Raw genomic sequence first — 18,355 nt, 5'->3', positions numbered from 1 at the left:
TCAGCACAGAGCCCGATACGGGGCTCAAACTCACGAACTGTGAAATCATGACCTGAGCTGAAACGAAGAGTCGGACACTTAACCAACTGAGCCACCCAGGCACCCCAAGAAATTAATATTCATGCCTGTGACTTGAGGAATCACAAATAAGTATAATTTGCTCCAGTTTGAATTCATACAGTAGTCTTCTCTTTATCCATAAAGAATACATGCCAAGACCCCCGGTGGATGCCAGAAAACACAGGTAGCACTGAACCCAATATACACTATGCTTTTTCCCATACATACAGGCCTATGATAAAGTTTAATATCTAAATCATGTACAACGAGAGATTCACAGCAGCAGTAGTAACACAGAACAATTATATTGATATACTGTAATAAAAGTTATGTGAATGTGGTCCCTGTCTCTTACTGTCCCTTACTCACTCTTCTTGTGATGATGTGAGATGATCAAATGCCTAAGTGAGATGCGGCGAGGTGAATGACGTAGGCATTGTGACAGGGGTAACTACTGACTTTCTGATGACACTCAGAACGAGGGTCATCTGCTTCCAGAATGCATCATCTGCACTTGACCGTGGGTAGCTGAAATTATGCAGAGCAAAACCCCGGGTAAGGGGGGGACTACTGTAATTCAGTTTGGTTGACATTTCTGAAATGTCCAATTCTGTGACAGAATTCTGTATCATAGGATCTTAGGACTAGAGGGACTTTTAAGAGATCGCTATTTTAAAAGCAATTACAGTGATATGGCCATTTGGTTTTTAAAGACTCCCCTGCAAATCCTTTTATTTCTCATCAAAATATTTTAAAGACACATTTGTCATTTTACTTGACTCCTAGCCTTTCTCCTGCAAACAAAATACGGCACTTTTTGGATTGACATGACTGCCCAGTTGCCTTCTATTTTGTCCTGATGGTCAGTTCTCCATGTGATACAGACAGCAGATTGTGGATCCCAGCACATCAGGGAATTAACCTTTCTTCCTCTGAGCACACATTGCTTCATGTGTGTTTTCTCATTTAATCCTTAGGACAACCTTCCTATGTCCATTTTATAAATTCAGAGACAAAGATTAAAAAGAGTCCGGCAACTTGCTCCCAGTCACTCTACTGCTCAGCATAAGAGTGACATAAGTCCAGCTCTGCCTGACCCCAGGGCCACTGCATCATGCCATGCTGCCTGCTTCCAAGTCAATGAACAGATGTGCATCACACATCACTTCTTCGACTTAATTTCCATAAAACTTTTAGGAAGCCTTGGTTAGATGGGTGAATCAACTATTTTAACCCTAACCTCCACCCCAGGCCGAATTGACTTTCTTGTGGAATGACTGTATGGAAAGGGGATGGTGTAGCACTGATGGGCAGAGAGAGAATGGAGGCACCAGAGACCTGGATCTAACCTAGGTGATCAACTTCTGAGTTGTCAGTGAGTGTAACTTTCAGACTTGCTTGGGAACTGGTTATACCAAGGGGAATATTCTGCCTTTATTCCAGAAGACTGCCTCCCTCGAGATTTCTGAGTGGAAGAGGATTTCCTGTGGGCAAAAGATCCATCTCAAAAGATTCACCTAACAGAGCAAAATCCAGTGACCTGAAATTAGCCCTTTAATTCCAAACATAAATTACAATCCTGAGCGAGGATGGAACACCATTTGGATTATTGTTCCACAGGAATGAGTCTGAGTTGAACTGGACAAAAAGGAAGTGCATGAAATGTACGTTGTTTCCAACACTACTCACCCTTGCCCACATTTTCGCAGGTGCTTCTCTCCGTGAAGCCAAGGAATGTTGGAGTTCCGGCTCTTGAAAAGGACAATTCCTGTTTTAGTCTCCTGACCAGCTTCTTTCTTTTCATAACTCTGTTTAAAGAATACACGATATTCTCATGCCAGTGTGTGACATTACGGAATTCACAGCTTCTTGAATCTGAAAAGAAGTTAAAAATGCAAAAATGGGTAAACCTTGGCAGAGGCTGAGACACTTTTTATCACTTAAGGATTGCATCATAGCAGTTGGAAAAGCCAAATCCATACTCCCATGAATGAAATCCATCATTCGTTCGTTCATTCATTCATTCAATCACGCAACCGAGGAAAACATTTATGGGACCCTCACTACGTATTGGCTGGAACTGCAAAGAGGCATAAAATATGATCCTGTCCTCACTGACCCCACAGTCTAGTAGGACAAACCAAAAATATATAGTTCCATAAAATGCTACAGTCACTTTGAAAGAATATGAAGTGGACCTGGTGAGGGCATAAAGGAGGGAGAAGGGAAACTTGGGGTGGAGTCTTGAGTGATGGGTAGATATTTGCCAGGTGTTTCATATTGGTACAGAATGGTAGAAGTGAGTGAGTCTTCATTGTCTGTTGTCTACAATTTTAGTCCTGCCATTGACTGACATTGACTTCACTTGTTCTTCCACCCCCCCCACCCACTGCTTCATTATCCCTCTTTCTGTTGTTGCTTTTATCATATTGAAGCCACCACATGTCCCTGACTCTACCTCTCATCAACAGCTCGAGAAGGTCACTGCAGCCATATGCTTTTCTTGTTTCCCTAAAATGAGGAAAACTGGCGCTTTGGCAATGTGGCTTTTAAACAGCTTAGATGCAAAGCCCAGAATTTTGTTTTTTTGGGGAAAAAAGTCGACTGGGCTTTTGGTTGGTTAGTAGAGGCCAGATTTTCACTTCCCTTTCATCATCTCACTGCTATAAAGTTCAGTTTGGGGATGGTGTGTGTGTGTGTGTGTGTGTGTGTGTGTGTGTGTGAATGCGTGTGTATCCATATGGACCATAGTTGAAATATATATTCTTAGAAAAGTCCTGATATTTAAACCACATGGGCTACACAGAAATCTCTTTGAGAACCGGGAATCTGAATCTTTGTGAAAGGAAAGTGTTTTTCCTATCAAGGATGAAAAATCAAAACCAAATGGGTGTTTTGAAGTGTGGAGCAGAAAAATAAGGACTGTGTCTGGCACATAGTAGAAGCTTAGCAAACTAATGAATTTATCCAGCTGCCCTTATGGGGAAGGGAAGGCTTCTTAGAACTGCTTTCCAAACAGAGGATAATTGGGAGTTGGTCTCTTTTCACTTCTGCTAGGATGGGAATAGCTTCCTGTAATTTCGGTTTGATAAACACAGTATTTAAAATCTTGGTTAAGATGGGGAAAAGAGAATTTTCCTCTGAGGCGCTCTGCAGTGGCTAGGCAAGAGGACATGGCCCCATGACTCATGTGCACTGCCGAGCCCATCCATGGTCACTGAAGTATCTGGGCCCCAGATAGTGGAGAAAACCAGCAGTGAGAGTTACTATGTTTCCAGAATTGTCCCCATTTCTCCCCGAGGCATTCCTGCCTTGAGGCATTTTAACTGTACAAGGTGTCTGAGCTTAAAGGCAAGCATTCAGAGCTTGCCTTCAGGATCTCATAAATGACAGTACCAGAAGTAATAGGTGAATAGATAGACAGATAGATAGATGATAGATAGATATGTAGACAGATAGGTGATAGATAGATGATAGATAGATAGATAGATAGTAGACAGATAGATAGATAGATTTCATTAATTCTTTATTGTGAAATATAACACACATACAGAAAACTATATAAAACAAATGTAGAGCTTAATAAATTGTCATAAATTGCCTTCCAGGCTAAGGCACAGCATACTGCCAGGACCCCAGAAATTTTCCAGGTCCTCTTCCCAATACAACCCCTTTCTTTAGAGGCAATACTACCCTAAACCCCATCCCGTGGACCCTATGTTGAGCCTTGTGCTTTTAGGCTTCTAGATTTCCTCCAGAAATACTGCTTTCCAAGGAGAGAGGAATCTTTGAGGTCAAGAGGCCGTGTCCACCTGGAACCTATGTCTCCCTTTCTAGACCATTCACCAAGTACTGGGACATTGGGATTCCCTGTCCAAATGATTCTGAGTCCACTTTCTGGCCTCTTCCTCAGGCCCATCTTCCCAAGAGGTGGCCTAGGGGCAAATATGTGCGGGAGGCTGCAGATGAACATACATGGACACAGGGGCCCTTGAGGTATGGGATGGGGCAGACATGGAAGAAGACAGACGGCCTGGGAGTCCGAGGGCCACCTTTTCTTGTGCCACACATTCCAGTGACAAGCTCTAAGCAGCCCAAGAATCCTAGGGTCCAGCCTGGTCTTCCAGATTGCCATGAAGATGTTATTTGTCGAGGTGGAGGATAAAACAGCTTTTATTTCATATAGGGTTAGTTTAACTGACTTAAAAATATTTAGGCCTAGGACGATGATCTGCAGGTCTCTATTTAAGCCCCACAAATGTTAGAGGTGATCCCGCTTAAAGATAACTATCCTGACTATCATGGTAATCCTCTCCTTGCCTTTCTTTAGACTTTACCCCTTAAATTGGCATTCCTATACACTAGAGTCACTTTTGCCTATATTTGAGCTCTGAAAAAATAGATCATACAGTATGTATTCTTTTATGTTAACTGCATCCGCTCAGCATTATGTTCATGGCATTCGTCCGTGTTGTTGCCAACAGCTGTAGTTCGTAATTTTTATTGCCATATAGTATTCCAGTGTATAGATACCTATCCATTTTAATGTGGAGGGACAATTGAGTCATCTCCAGTATGAGGCCATTGTGGATAATACTGCTATGTAGACCTTTATCTATTTCTGTTGTCCATATACCTAAGAATGGAATTTTCTGGATGATAGATAGGCATTTATTTTATTTACTGGAAAATAGAAGCGGTTGTACTAATTTATATTCTCACCAGTGGGGTGGGGGGGACCCCACTGCTCCTGACAATGTTTGGCATTTCTTTTTAGTTTTAACCTTTCCGTACTAGGAATATTTCAGTGTCCTACTCAAAAGTTTCTTTTTCTTTTTCTCCCCAGTGATTGGTTTCTGAAAATACTGAGGTGATTCTAGGAGCTTAGGGTTTCAAATTGAGTGCTAATAACATCAGTAGAGGTATATAATAATACCATTGATATGTGTAGTAATAGCCACAGTTTTTATTTGAACTATGGCAGCTAAGAGAAGATCTGTGCCCTTGGAAGATTCACAGCAATGAAATCCAAACCAATAGGGACGGCCCACTTCAAAATAGCACTGATTAGCAGACTGACCCAGGGGCTGAACCAATACACTAGATATGCAGTTGGTATTGACCTCTTCCTTCCATAGAGGCACACATGTCCCCAGAGCATGCTCTGACAGTTGTGGCAGCACTGGGCACACATGACCCAGCTGGGGCCAGTTAGGACCACCCTAGAGGAGGAAGTTTAGCTGGGGGAGCCCATCAGCTTGTGGCTCGTTAGCATGTCACATCTGGCAACATCTGTTCCTCCAGGAGGCAGCAATAACCGTGTGCTCTGGTCAACAGAAAGCAAGGGACATACACCAGCCTCTTGTGCAGAAATGAGCAGAGCCTCCTCACTGCACACTTTCTTCTTCACCTACTCGCGTCCCTGAGCTTTCTCAAGTCACCTTCCCCTTGCTCATATCCTCAACCTCCTTGCCCCTTTGCCCTTGTAATGCACCCTCCTGGACAAAGCCCAGCTCTGGATGTACTCAACTGTTTACTTTCTCTACATCAATCGCCCAGCTGTTGAGCATTGCTGAAAAAAACCACACACCCTGCAGATGTTGCCACTATAAACTTTGGTCACCCATGCCATCTGGGCCCTTGTTACTGTCAGGCAGCCCCTTTCTGTTCCCCCTGGTTTGCTCACCCTCTCATTTCCCCACTTTTCTATTCTAGTAATAGATCCCTTCCTGTAATGATGCAGTGGGTGCATACTCTAGACACAGCTGGCTCTGGTCCACTATGCACAGGACTATTTCAAACTTTTCTCCACTCTCCTCAAGTCCCCGGTTTCAGTGCCAGTCCCTCTGCTGAACCCTAGTTCCTACTGAGCTGTAGTTCCCACCTCCATTGTCAGCCCCAGCAGGCAGTGTCTTCTCCTGCTTCATGAAGAAAGCTAGAACCACCTCAGGTGAACTCCCTCGACTTCTCTCCTCCTCATCTGCTGATTCATTTTGTATCCAAACTCATCCCTTTCTCCCACCCGCCTCCTTGTGACAATAAAGGAAGTGTCTCTCCTCTTGTGCCAAAACGTATCTCTCCATCTGGCCTCAATGCCCACTCAGGGACATATCTCTATGTGCCTGACATATCTCTTTCCTGACTTCTTCCCAGTAGTTGTCAAATATGCTCACGTCTTTCCCTTAAAGACCAGGTATCAGAGACTTCCTTGTTTGGCCAAGAACATCCAAACAGGGCAAGAAGCAATGCTACGGATTGGATTGTGTCCCCCTCCCCTACCTTCCAAATTCATATGTGGAGGAACTAGTTCCCAGTATTTCAGAATGTGACCTTATTTGGAAATGGGGTCATTGAAGATGTAATCAGTTAAAATGAAGCCATGCTCTTTCTGGATCTCACTTTCCTCATCCGGGACAAGAGGAGGTGGTAGATTGTCATTTCTGTGGTGTGCAGTTCCAAAATCTGTGGGAGCAGAGGTGGCACATGAGAGAGGGAGATCAGAAGCAAGGGTCCTGAGCTCTGCACTTCTCCTTTGGCCACAGCCATTCCAGTTTTAACTGGTTTCAATTTGGGGCTCTTGGTGACATTTGGCTTAAAAAAAAGACTTTGCTGTTTAAAAAATGAAATACAAAATTTAAATCTGCTGGCTCAGGTGATATCTCAGATCCTTTCTCACCACAATGGACTATGATTATAAGATTTTGCAAGTCAAAGCTTATGGGTTCGACAAACGTATTGTACAGATTTTTCTCAAAAAGGCCTGATTTAATGAAATCTATTTCTTGTCAGTAAAAGAGACTTGATAAAAGACTTACTAATGCAATTTAATTTCTATGCCTTTTAAAGAGGTTCATCTAAAACATTTACACATTAGAAAAGCAATCTTGGGCCACCTGGGGGGCTTAGTAGGTTGAGCATCTGACTTCGGCTCAGGTCATGATCTCACAGTCCATGAGTTTGAGCCCACATCAGGCTCTGCACTGTCAGCGTGGAGCCTACTTGGAATTCTCCCTCTCTCCCTCTCTTTCTGCCCTTCCCCCCATTCTCTCTCTCTCTCTCTCTCTCTCAAAAAAAAAAAAAATAGAAAACAATCTTATTTTGAGCACCATGTGTTGGAATTTGGGGGTTAAAAATATGCTCACTGCCCACCTGGGACTGAGCCCTGTGTGCGAACAAGAGCCTGTGCACGAACAGGATGTGCAGCTAATGAGTTCTTGAGGGTAATAACTGTGGCTGCCCCATCTTTTTTTCCTCAGGACCTAGTTCGATATCTGGTGCACAGTAGGTGCTCAGTAAGTATTTGTTGACTGAGGCCATATGCTGAAGTAAACTCCCTGAAGCTCTGTGAGAAGTCTTGGTGATAAAACAACAACAACAACAAAAAACAGAACTTCTTTCTAAAGGAAGGAGGGGGTGAGGTGGAATCCACCAAGAGATTAAGAGGGGGCAGTGCTCTTGACCTAGGCCTGGGTAAAATGGCAGGGTTTCTGCTTGTAGGACAGTTACCTGCGGGATGGGGTAAGCACAGTGGAGGAAGGCAGTCCTGTGACTTCCTCAGACCAGTGTGTCTTAAGTTCCTCATTTCCTGGCCAATAGTTTCATTTCCTATATGGAAGCCAGTGGAGCCCCAAGTCTACATTTTTCTTATTTATCCTTGGATGTTTCTCTATGTGGTATCTGAACCTTATATTGAAGGACCTGAAATGGAATCCTTGAGGGGAAAGGAACTGCGGAGCTACTAGCATAAACCAGGTTCTCCAACCTTCTCTATCTCCCATGCCACCATATACAGCTGGCGATGTTCGTGGTAGGGAGTGCCCTAGAAGTCAGGAGACCTGGGCCCTAGTCCCCATTGTGTGTGACTTTGGGCAACTCAGCCATTTCTCTGCCTGTTTCCTCATGTGCAAGATGAAAAGCCAGAAAAGCGTGTGTCCTCAGTTGCATATGTCATATAGGTTATCACCTGGATATGTAATTGGTCGGACACCAGGAAAGGCATTATTGACCATAAACAGTATCTTTCTCTCTCCGTCTCTATGTCTCAGTCTATCTCTGACCCTGTCACCCTTGGTGATGTTTCTACTTTGCTGTGCCTTTTAGATAAGGCCTTGGAGGTGCCAGTGAAATTGCAGCACTATGTAATTAAAAGGCACAGAAGCTAAGCATTTATCAGTTGTGAACATCAAAGATGTTACGCCTTCACCACCTGGGGAGTATCCTGAGGTCAGGCTTAAGGGCAAACGTGTCAGAAAGACCCTCATCAGGAGACTGGGCAATGCTCCCCCAGAGGAGGAGACCTGGAGAAAGAGGAACAGAGCAGGGGCTAAAACCAGCCGGGTGCCCCTTACATGTCCGCGTAAACACGATTCTGGAACTGGGACGATGCACTCAGCGGAGCACACTGGCTTTCCACTGTCTGGCTGCTGACAGCACCTGAAATAGAGGCCTCTGGAAACTACGCACTTACTAAGTTGTCTTCCTTGGGAGTTTTATGTCCCTGGGCTGTGGAGCCTTTCTGAGATGTTGCTTGCCAGCTGATGGAGGCTTTCTACCATATTGGGATTCACATAGTTTATTTGGGTAGGTAACTAAGACAGAAAGAGTTAATTAAAACCCTTCATAAAATAGTCCATCAGGCACCTGCTTGCAGAGAAAAAGTCAGATTCTTTGCTGTGCTTTGGCAGAAAGATTGTGTGCCTCAGCTTGCCCTTGGGCCTCATTCAGGATTCTAACCAGGTTACCTAAGAAACTTCTTTTTAGTTACGGTATATATTTTTTCCATTTGTGTCAAAACAGTAAATAAATACCCGTGATCTCGTCAGGCCATGCCAAAGAGGAATTTGTCGGGGATTTAATACCCCAATGCATCGGACACACTGGAATTTGGCTAAACATTCAAACTGGGTGGTTTGGCCCAGTTGCAGCCATTTAAATGTTGGGGTATAGCCTTTCAAGTGACCTCGGTTCTTTCAGAATGATCCCTGCAAGGGACTGGCTTTTAAGTGAGTTGGAAATTCCCAGGTGTGTTCTCGAAATCTACGAAACAAGCCTTCCCTTTGTTGCAAATGGGTAAGACTCCGTAAACAGTGGGACGAACAGGGCTGTGGGTTCATCCAAGGGCACATCCACATGTGCACCCTGGGAGCATAGCAATGAAGTAACACGTGTTTTAAGATTTTTTTACAAACATCAAGATACTCCAAACTGCGGCCAAAACCCTGACCAAGAAAGAGGGCATGGCAATGATCGTGAAATAAACGAGGGTGGAAGTCGGAGTTATGAGGTCCTTTAAACCCTTCTGCGCTTAGGTAATGTCTTGCTGAGCTCACGGCCCTGATTCTTTTCCTGGTCTCTGCCAGCAAATTTTCAGGAATCTCTTAGCAGAAGAGAGGACATTGCTGCACCTTCCACTCCTGTGGAGTTCTTGGATGCTGTTTACAGGGACTTTCAACTGCCTTCTTTCCCCATCTGGTATTAATTTTTATTTCTTTTTCTTTACTAGGCTCTGACTCATCTCCACCCAAACTTTCAGGTTTCCTGAAGGCTTGGTTCCCCAGACGTTGGCGCCCCACCCAGGTAACGCAACTGGCCACGAAGAGAGAACAGTGTCTGTCCCCAGTCTCGGGGAACGGGACCGTGATTTATTCAGTCATCCAAGGCAGAAGCAGAGAGGTTTTCGTCAGTGCTTTCTTTATGGTCACTGCCCACATCGCCTCAGCAATGGGGTCTTGCCCTTTCTATCTCCTTAAGGTCTCCTTCTCCCTGCCCCCCGCTCCCCAACCTGCCATGCCAGCTCCCACTGTCTTAACTCTTGCTGCTGGACCACTGAAATTTTCTGGCCACTTTATCCTCAAGGCAAAGGGGAAGACTTTGAAAGCTTTTAACTGGGAAGTAATGCGATCACTTTTCTTTGTCATAAAAATCACACTGAATCCAGTGGATGAATTGGAAAGGCGGCTGGTGTGGAGGTGGCGAGAAATCCATCACAGAGCTTTGCTGAAGTCCAGATGCAAAACCAGAGGGTCCCCATTAAGCTCAAGACAGAAACAATGACGAGCAAGTAGCTATTTAGGCAGTCGGGGGATAAAGTGTAATATCCGATTGGAATTCGAAGGTGAGGTTGGAGGGAGTGTTTGTAATAATTGTCTCCCAGATAGAAGTGGAGGAGATTGGGTGGATGATAGCATCATCCTGAGAAAGAAAATTCAGAATTAAGTCGGGGAGCAAATGATGAACTTAACACGACATGTTAGGTTCCAGGGTCATGTGGGGAAGGTCATGTGGGGAGAAAACCCATGAGCAGTTATATATACAGCTGACTTTTGAACGGACTGCAGACCTTTGGATTTGTTCATCTTTATATTTATATGATTCACTTCCTTACACTAAATCATAATATCTATAGCTATATATCCATGCTACTACTGCTGTGTCTGTGGAGGACCCTGACTAATATAGCACAGAGTGGAGAAGAAAAGAAAAGGAACAAGATAGGAAATAAGGCAAGAAGGGAGAGTGAAAGGCAAGTGTTGGATGAATGAGGTCCATGGGAGCCTACGTGCTCTGAAAATGCAGGGAGAGGGCGGGTGACTGTCTAGTTGTCTGTAATATCTGATGGCATCGGTGACTCATGAACGTTATGTAACCAGAATTAGCCTTCAGACTTTGCTGCCTTGGAGGTTATGTCTCATAAATGCGGGACTGCCTAGCTTGGCTTGTTTTCATGTTACTAAGGAGTCGTTGCTAGCATAAGTTCATACTCAGAAAATGGAACCCTCAATAAGATTACTCAGAGTCTTGGCTGCCTTCTCCCTGGTCATTTTATCTTTAGGTTGAAAAAAGAAACAGCTCACTTTCCTAAAGTGACATTACACATCACTTTGAAATATGCCCTATAGGCGAGCCCTGAAATCTGTTGGGTTCTTTTTTTTTTTTTTTTTTTTTCCGATACTCATGAAAGAGACACTTTTGTTTTAAAAAATGTAAAAAATTTTTCTGTTTGCTTTACTCTACAGATCTTCTTTGATACGCCAGTTTTTAGGAAACTACCTGCTGAAGAGAACCTGAGGCAGAGGTGAAGATTTGCCCAGCTCACCCCGTTTTATTTCTGACACAGCGATGGGATAACCTCAGAAGCCAGGGAGGTGATTTCACTGAGAGGTTTATTGGGCACAGAGAATTTATTTGGTTTCTGCTCTATTTTTATGATCTTTTTTGTTATTAAAGTAACGGTGGTCGGGGCACCTGGGTGGCTCAGTCGGTTGAGTGTCTGACTTCGGCTCAGGTCACGATCTCGAAGTTTGTGGGTTTGAGCCCCGTGTCGGGCTCTGTGCTGACAGCTCGGAGCCTGGAGCCTGTTTCGGATTCTGTGTCTCCCTCCCTCTCCGCCCCTCCCCACTCACAGTTTGTCTCTCTCTCTGTCTAAAATAAGTGAATATAAAAAAAAAATTTTTAAATAAAGTAATGATGATAAGCCATTTTGTTTTGGGGTTGTCGCACACGCCATTTGAAACATCTCCCCAGCTCAAATAGACGCCCTTGGTTGTCCTGTTCACTCAGAGAGGTAGGTTCCAGATTTCCGTCTGGGCAACATGGTTGCACTTTACTGTTCACAGCTGCCTGGACCTGGGATGAATGCCTGACCCAAGTTTAGACTCAAAAGTCCTTCATACACACACACACACGCACACGCACTGAGTCACTCACACAGCCCCTCTCCACATGGGAACTTGGGAGCATAACCGCATTTCTGCTTCTGGTACCGTGAGATCTATTCTTGTCCTTACAGTGACCACCTCCCTTCCTTCCCCACTATCCTGTGAAATATTATAAGAATGAGACTGGAAATTCCTTCCCTGTGATAAAGTCTACTATTCCTCAATATTCAGCAATGGAGAATAGGCCTAAAATGTTACCGTGTCTGAGGCAGATAGAAAACTGTGACTCAAAACTCACACTAAGGTGTAGAAACCTCAAACTGTGGGGCTCCTGGGAGGCTCAGTCAGTTAAGTGTCCGACTCTTGATTTGGCTCATGATCTCATGTCAGAAACTCAAGTCTGCAAGTCTAACCTGCCTCCGACGTTTTTTTCCCCCTTAAACTAGATCTGAACCTTGGGAGATTCTCTGGAGCATTTGCTGAATTCTAATGGGAACTGAGCCCTCCAAATATTCTTCTTCTTATGGTTTGCTAACATTTTTTTTCCTGGAAACACATCATACTGAGATGTCTTATAACCCTTGTTTTCCAGACTATTTGAAAGCTAAAGTATGCAGACATCCAACTTCCGAGCTGATCCAGACTTTTCATGATCTAACCAGGGTAGGCAATGATTCCAGGGAATGCCAAGGATTTAGACCACCTGCGTTAGAATCACTGGGAGCACTCGTTTAAAGTCCTGGTTCTTGGCGGGGAGGGGTACCTGGCTGGCTCAGTTGGTTCAGCGGCCCACTCTTGATCTCAACTCAGGTCATACCTCATGGTTCATGAGTTGGAGCCTCCCCTTGGGTTCTGTGCTGACAGCATGGAGCCTCCTTGGGACTCTCTCTCCCCCTCCCCTGCTCATGCAAGCTCTCTTTCTCTCTCTGTCTCACAAATAAATAAATAAACATTAAAATCCTGATTCTTGGGACCTGTCCTAAAACTATCTTCTGAGTCTCTGTGGGAGAAGGCCTGGGAATCTGCATTGTTCATGATCTCCACACCCCTCCCCTGCCCATTCCCGGTGATTCCTATGTGCAGTAAAGTTGAAAAGCATTGGTAGAAGTGAGAAGGTCTTAGATTAGCAGCCCCCAAAAAACTGGAGTTCAAATCCATTTACTACTGGGGTGACTGGGGTGATGTTGGGCAAGTTACTTCGTAACTGCCAGCCTCATTTTCCCATCTGTAAAAATGGATATGGCATTTTATAGGAGTTATCTATACTTTTTCCTTGAGGATTAAATGAGATAAGACATATGACAAGGCTAGCAAACAGAGGTCTTGCCAGGCATTCGTACACTATGCCCTAAGAGAGAGGAAAAAAAAGGGATGGTGAGCTTCCGGTAATCTTTGCAGACTTTGAGATGCATGTTTTGCAGCAGTTTGCAACGGCTCATGTAACTCCTTTTGGATGGACAAGAACAAGAAGACTTATCCATTACGTGGCTTTACTACCAGCTAAGGCCCTATTAGCATAGCCAAGGGGGGGGGGGGGATATTGTGCTCTCAGGAAGATGAGACCCTAAAGAGACGCTTTCAGAAAAAAAGATGCAAGTTAACAGACAAGTCGGATAAGTCAGGAGCACCCAGGTGGCTCCGTCGGTTAAGCGTCTGACTTCTGCTCAGACCATGATCTCATGGTTTGTCGGTTCGAGCCCCACCTTGGGCTCTGTGCTGATAGAGCCGGGAGCCTGCTTCAGATTCTGTATCTCCTTCCCCGCCCCTCCCCTGCTCACACACACACTCTCTCTCTCTCTTTCAAAAATAAATAAGCATTATAAAAAAAGGGTGGAGTAAGTCAGCTAAGAGCACATAGTGAAAGTGATGTCTTTGTAGGTGTGTTCCTCAGCAGGGGCCACATACTCTAAGTCACTGACTCACTGAGGGCGATTATGCGCCCTAGGGCACACGGGGCAACGTCTGGAGACATTTTTGATTGTCACACCTGGGAGACACTACTGGTATCCACTGGGCAGAGGTCAGGTGTGCTGCTAACCGTCTAATGGTGCATAGGACAGTTGCTCACACAGGGGATTATCTGGCTCAAAATGTGAATATTGCCAACGTTTAGAAACCCTGCTGTGAGTTAACACAGATGACTGAGTCATGAATGACAGAAGGAGGCCTGCAGGTGGCTTACACACCGCCCAAGTGACAGTCTCCAGCTGCTGTTATTGCAAAGTCTTATGGATGAACCACGGGACCCAGTGGCCTGCGAACTGACGGGTCACCATGACCGTGTTCCATGTCACACGTTCCACGGGGCCAGTTTCCAGCTCGTTTCCACAATGAAGCCATGGGGACAAGCATTCCTAGAGCTTTGGTGAAGGGGAAGGAATTGCTCCCTGCAGGAGCGAGAGAGTGATTGTCTCATTTTCTACCAGGAGGTTGGAGCGGCGGGAAGGATCTGGGAGGGAGGTTGCCCCTCGCAGGCCCATGACAAGTACCTTCCACGCTTACAGGGATGCCACTGGGGTGCTCAGCATTCCGGGATGCGATCAGATCCAAATGGCCATTGGTTTGTGTTAACCTTTGCTGGTATCTTGCCCCTCTGTGTGATCCTTGGCTTTGTTTCGTGGACTTCTCCCAGTGCCTCCAGTTTAGTGACTTGTGTCTTGGCTAACCAGAGCTCCGACTTTGTTCCCTCCACTTGATCCCCTGTCCCTTCTTGTCTCCTCTTTCCTGACATGCCTTGTGCTCTAGGGCTGTAACCTCTGAGAATCAGTCTCTTTGGTTGTTCTGGACTCCTCCTGCACTAACTCCCCTGGGTGCAGGCCCAGCCTCCTAGTTTTCTTTCTCTGGGCTCCACCCATGTGCCCTGGGGTCTCTTTAGCATTTTCGTACATGCTGTCTTCCTGCTTGCCGGGTCACCGTCATGGTATGTGTGACCCTTCTCAGAAGGACCCCAGGCTGGGTTTAAAGGCTCTGTTGCCACCATATTAAAATTCTTAATAGTGTTTTTCTTTGAACTTGTATGTTGTAAGTGAACTCTGATGGGACAACAGAACACGCACAAGAACACGAGAGATGCATACAATATGGGTGTCTGCCTTTTCTCATGACTCCGTGCTTGTAGCGTGTTCGCCGGGAACTGGGATTCCAGGGGACCCACATGTGCGGCAGTTCTTGGCGATTCAAAAGGAACACCACTAGTGGTCTTCCACTGGTTAAGCTGGGAGAGGGCGGGACACTGGCCGCCCCCAGAGGCCACACTTTCCTTCCGAACCAAAACTTGCTTCAAACACAGAAAGAAAGGAATGACATGCTAAGACATACCAATGACCAAAATACCCTTCGTCCGTTCGTACTGACGTTACGTCCCTGTACTCGCTAACCCTGAGCTCCTTTCCTTCCTATCCTTCTTTACCTTCTAAGCCAAAGGTGGCGACTGTTAGTACAATGGGCGTGATCAAGAAATGACATAAAAGCAGCTGAGTTAGTTTTGTGCAGCTTTTCCACCCTGACGGTGAGAACAAAATATGCAAATTGGGTAATTCTGGTGATGAGCATATGAGTTAAACGCTCTTGTATTTGCATTTACAACCGGCATCACACAATGTAGAGATGAAAGGTAAAATTCAGGCTAATAATTTAAAATTTAAATGTCCCTCTTCTCAGAGCGGCATGAAATAGCAAATTAAAAAAAAAAAAAAAAACAAGCTGTGACAAGTGAAAAGAGAGACTGTGGATGAAAGGGGAACGCTTTTATTTCAGTACCTCTAATGGCATCTTTTTCTTGCTTTAAAAAAAAATGGGTGCCTACATTTCCATTTTGCACTGAGCTCTGCCTGTGTGCTTTTATTTTCTAAGGCCAGAGCCAGTGTCTCTTCGTGGGGGGACTGTGCTAAGGCTGTAGGAATCCATTGGCCTGTGTGCGCGGACAGCAGGCAGGATGTTCCCTGGGAGCAGTGCTGACCCAATGGCTGAGAGATTCAGAGGTATAAATATGGTAGCTCCGGTGAACCCCTCCAGGACACTGAATCCAGGCTCCCCTGGGGGTTACCAAGCCAGCCGCTCTGGGACTTCCTCTGGTAGCACCCCTTTGCCTGCTCCTTACCTTCATGGTCCCACTGCCTGGCCAGTTTTTCCTGGGAAGATCTCTGAAACGGTCACTTTCATTCAACCGAAAACAGCATCTCTACGTCACCTGAAACCCAAGACCTCTCCAGCTGAAACATTTGAGTGCGCTGTGGGCAAGCTCACCTATCCTTCCCAGTTCTATAATTCTCTCTGCCAAGGCCACGGGTTCGGTAAGGTGTCAATGATCACGTGCCTCTGATCAGGTGGTGGGGTAGGAAACAACACTACAGACATGGCCAAAGGAGCCCGCTGTATATGTTGGTTTCTGAGGTTTACACTGAAACGTTTGACACAAAAAAATCTTTCTGTGCCGGTCAGAGGGCATTTGGAAAGCACTTTGGAGAGCTGGCCCATCACGGACTACTCTGCCACCAAGCAATGTTCCGGACAGATCTGGGCTGAGACCCAGATGAGAGAAGACTGAATGGCTCGGACCTCAGGGGGATGTGCTCTTTTGACCTAACGATCTTCTCGGTGCCACAACGTCTCCAGCTCATCGTGTTTGCTGGGAGACAGAGGAGCAAAACTTACAAACAACAGGCTTTGTCCTACCTTTTTAAATTAGTCATAATCCACGCTGTGAAAATCAGGCTGAAACTAAAACAAAAGTTTACCAGTGGAAAAAAGACAGCCTCTTTAACAAACGGTGCTGGGAAAACTGGATGGTGACGTGCAAAAGAATGAAATTGGACCACTTTCTTGCACCATACACGAAAATAAGCTGCACATGGATTAAAGACCTAAAGGTGAGACCTGACATCATAAAATTCCTAGAAGAAAACAGAGGCAGTAATTTCTTTGACATTAGCCATAGAAACATTTTTTCTAGATAGGTCTCCTTGGCAAGGGAAATGGAAGCAAAAGTCAACTATTGGGGCTACATCCAAATAAACAGTTTTTGCACAGTGAAAGAAACCATCAAGCAGTCTACAGAATGAACGACATTTGCAGATGATATATCTGATAGGGGGTTATTATCCAAAATATATAAAGGACTTTTACAGCTCCACAACTCCGAAACATGGGGAAAGGACCTGAACAGATGTTTTTCTGAAGAAGACATACACGTGGCCAACGGACACATGCAAAGATGCTCAACGTCACTCATCGCCAGGGAAATGCAAATTCAAGTCACAATGAGATATCACCTCACACCTGTCAGAATGGCTACACTCAACAACACAACACAAAACAACAGATGTTGTTGAGGATGTGGAGCAAAAGGAACCCTCGTGCAAACTGGTGCAGCCGCTGCGGAAAAGAGTATGGGGTTTCCTCAAAAAAACTAAAAATAGAACTACCATAGCATCCAATAATTCCAGTCTTGGGTATTTACTTAAAGAGAATGAAAGCACTAATTCACTGATAGATGAATGGATAAAGAAGATGTGGAATCCATCTTGGAAGACATATTCCATACATACGTACAATGGAATATTCAGCACCCCCCCCCAAAAAAAAGAGAAAGAAAGAAAAGAAAAGAAATCTTGCCATTTGCAATGACCTGGATGGAGCTAGAGAGTATAATGCTAAGCAAAATAAGCCAGTCAGGAAAAAGACAAATACCGTATGATTTCTCTCATATGTGGAATCTAAGAAACAAAGCAAACAACCAAAGAAAAAAGAGACAAACAAAAACCAGGCTCTTAAATACAGAGAACAGTCTGGTGGTTGCCAGAGGGGAGGTGGGCGGGAGGATGGGTAAAACGGATGAAGGGGATTCAGAGCACACTTACCATGTTGAGCACTAAGAAATGGGTAGAACTGTTGAATCGCTGTATTGTGTCCCTGAAACTAATGTAACACTGTATATTGACTATACTTCACAAAAAGTTATCATCGTTTTCTCCTCATCTAGGTACATGGTTACTTGAGCCATCTTGGAATGCCTTCTTACCCTCTCTGCCTGGAGAATTTTTATCCACCTTCGAGAATTCACCACAGATGCAAATAGCCTCTCCTTACGTGCCACTTAACGTCCCAATGTAAGTATTTGTGTGTATATTTACTACCCTTAAGTTAGAAAGACCTTGATTCCGAATCTTTACCTTATTAACTTTTGAAGTCCCACAGCCTTGTGCAGCACTTGGCCCGCGACTGATCTCAAAAGGCTCGGAGTAGATAACCATAACGGCAGCTAATATGAGCCTGGCACTATGATAAGTACTTTATACGCATTATCGTCTTCCACCTTTCACACCAACACAATTAGTATCTGTAAGGTGGAGGCTGGTATCCTTATTTCACAATTGGGGAAGCGGAGGCCAAGGAAGGTTAAGTAACGTGCCTGAGATCACACAGCCTCCTTAGGGATACAATGGAGTCAGACCGAGGTTTGCTAGCACGGGAGACTGCGTTGTTCACCGTGGAGTGAATGAATTCCGTGAAGAGGTATTTTCAAGGCTGTCAGGAAAAGTACTCATTAGAAAGACTTGTCAGTACAACAGCCTCTTCATTAAACAGTACAGCCAAGTTCCTTACGTTAAAAAGAAGCCATTTTTTTTTAATTTTTTTTT

General features: G+C 44.8%; 1 protein-coding gene across 1 annotated transcript in view; it reads right to left on the bottom strand.

Annotated features, from left to right (window-relative positions):
* Positions 1 to 18,355, bottom strand: part of NEDD9 (neural precursor cell expressed, developmentally down-regulated 9) — a 190,517-nt gene that overhangs the window by 122,266 nt on the left and 49,896 nt on the right. Inside the window, exon 2 of the mRNA XM_040460505.1 lies at positions 1,750 to 1,935. Within this exon, the coding sequence (XP_040316439.1) occupies positions 1,750 to 1,761 (12 nt within the window). The 5' untranslated portion in view covers positions 1,762 to 1,935. The remainder of the gene's footprint in view (positions 1 to 1,749; positions 1,936 to 18,355) is intronic.

The sequence above is a fragment of the Herpailurus yagouaroundi genome, unplaced genomic scaffold (genome assembly GCF_014898765.1).
Source record: "Herpailurus yagouaroundi ecotype Mexico unplaced genomic scaffold, PumYag 250, whole genome shotgun sequence".
Classification (NCBI taxonomy): Eukaryota; Metazoa; Chordata; class Mammalia; order Carnivora; family Felidae; genus Herpailurus; species Herpailurus yagouaroundi.
This window is presented reverse-complemented; position numbering and strand designations above follow the sequence as displayed.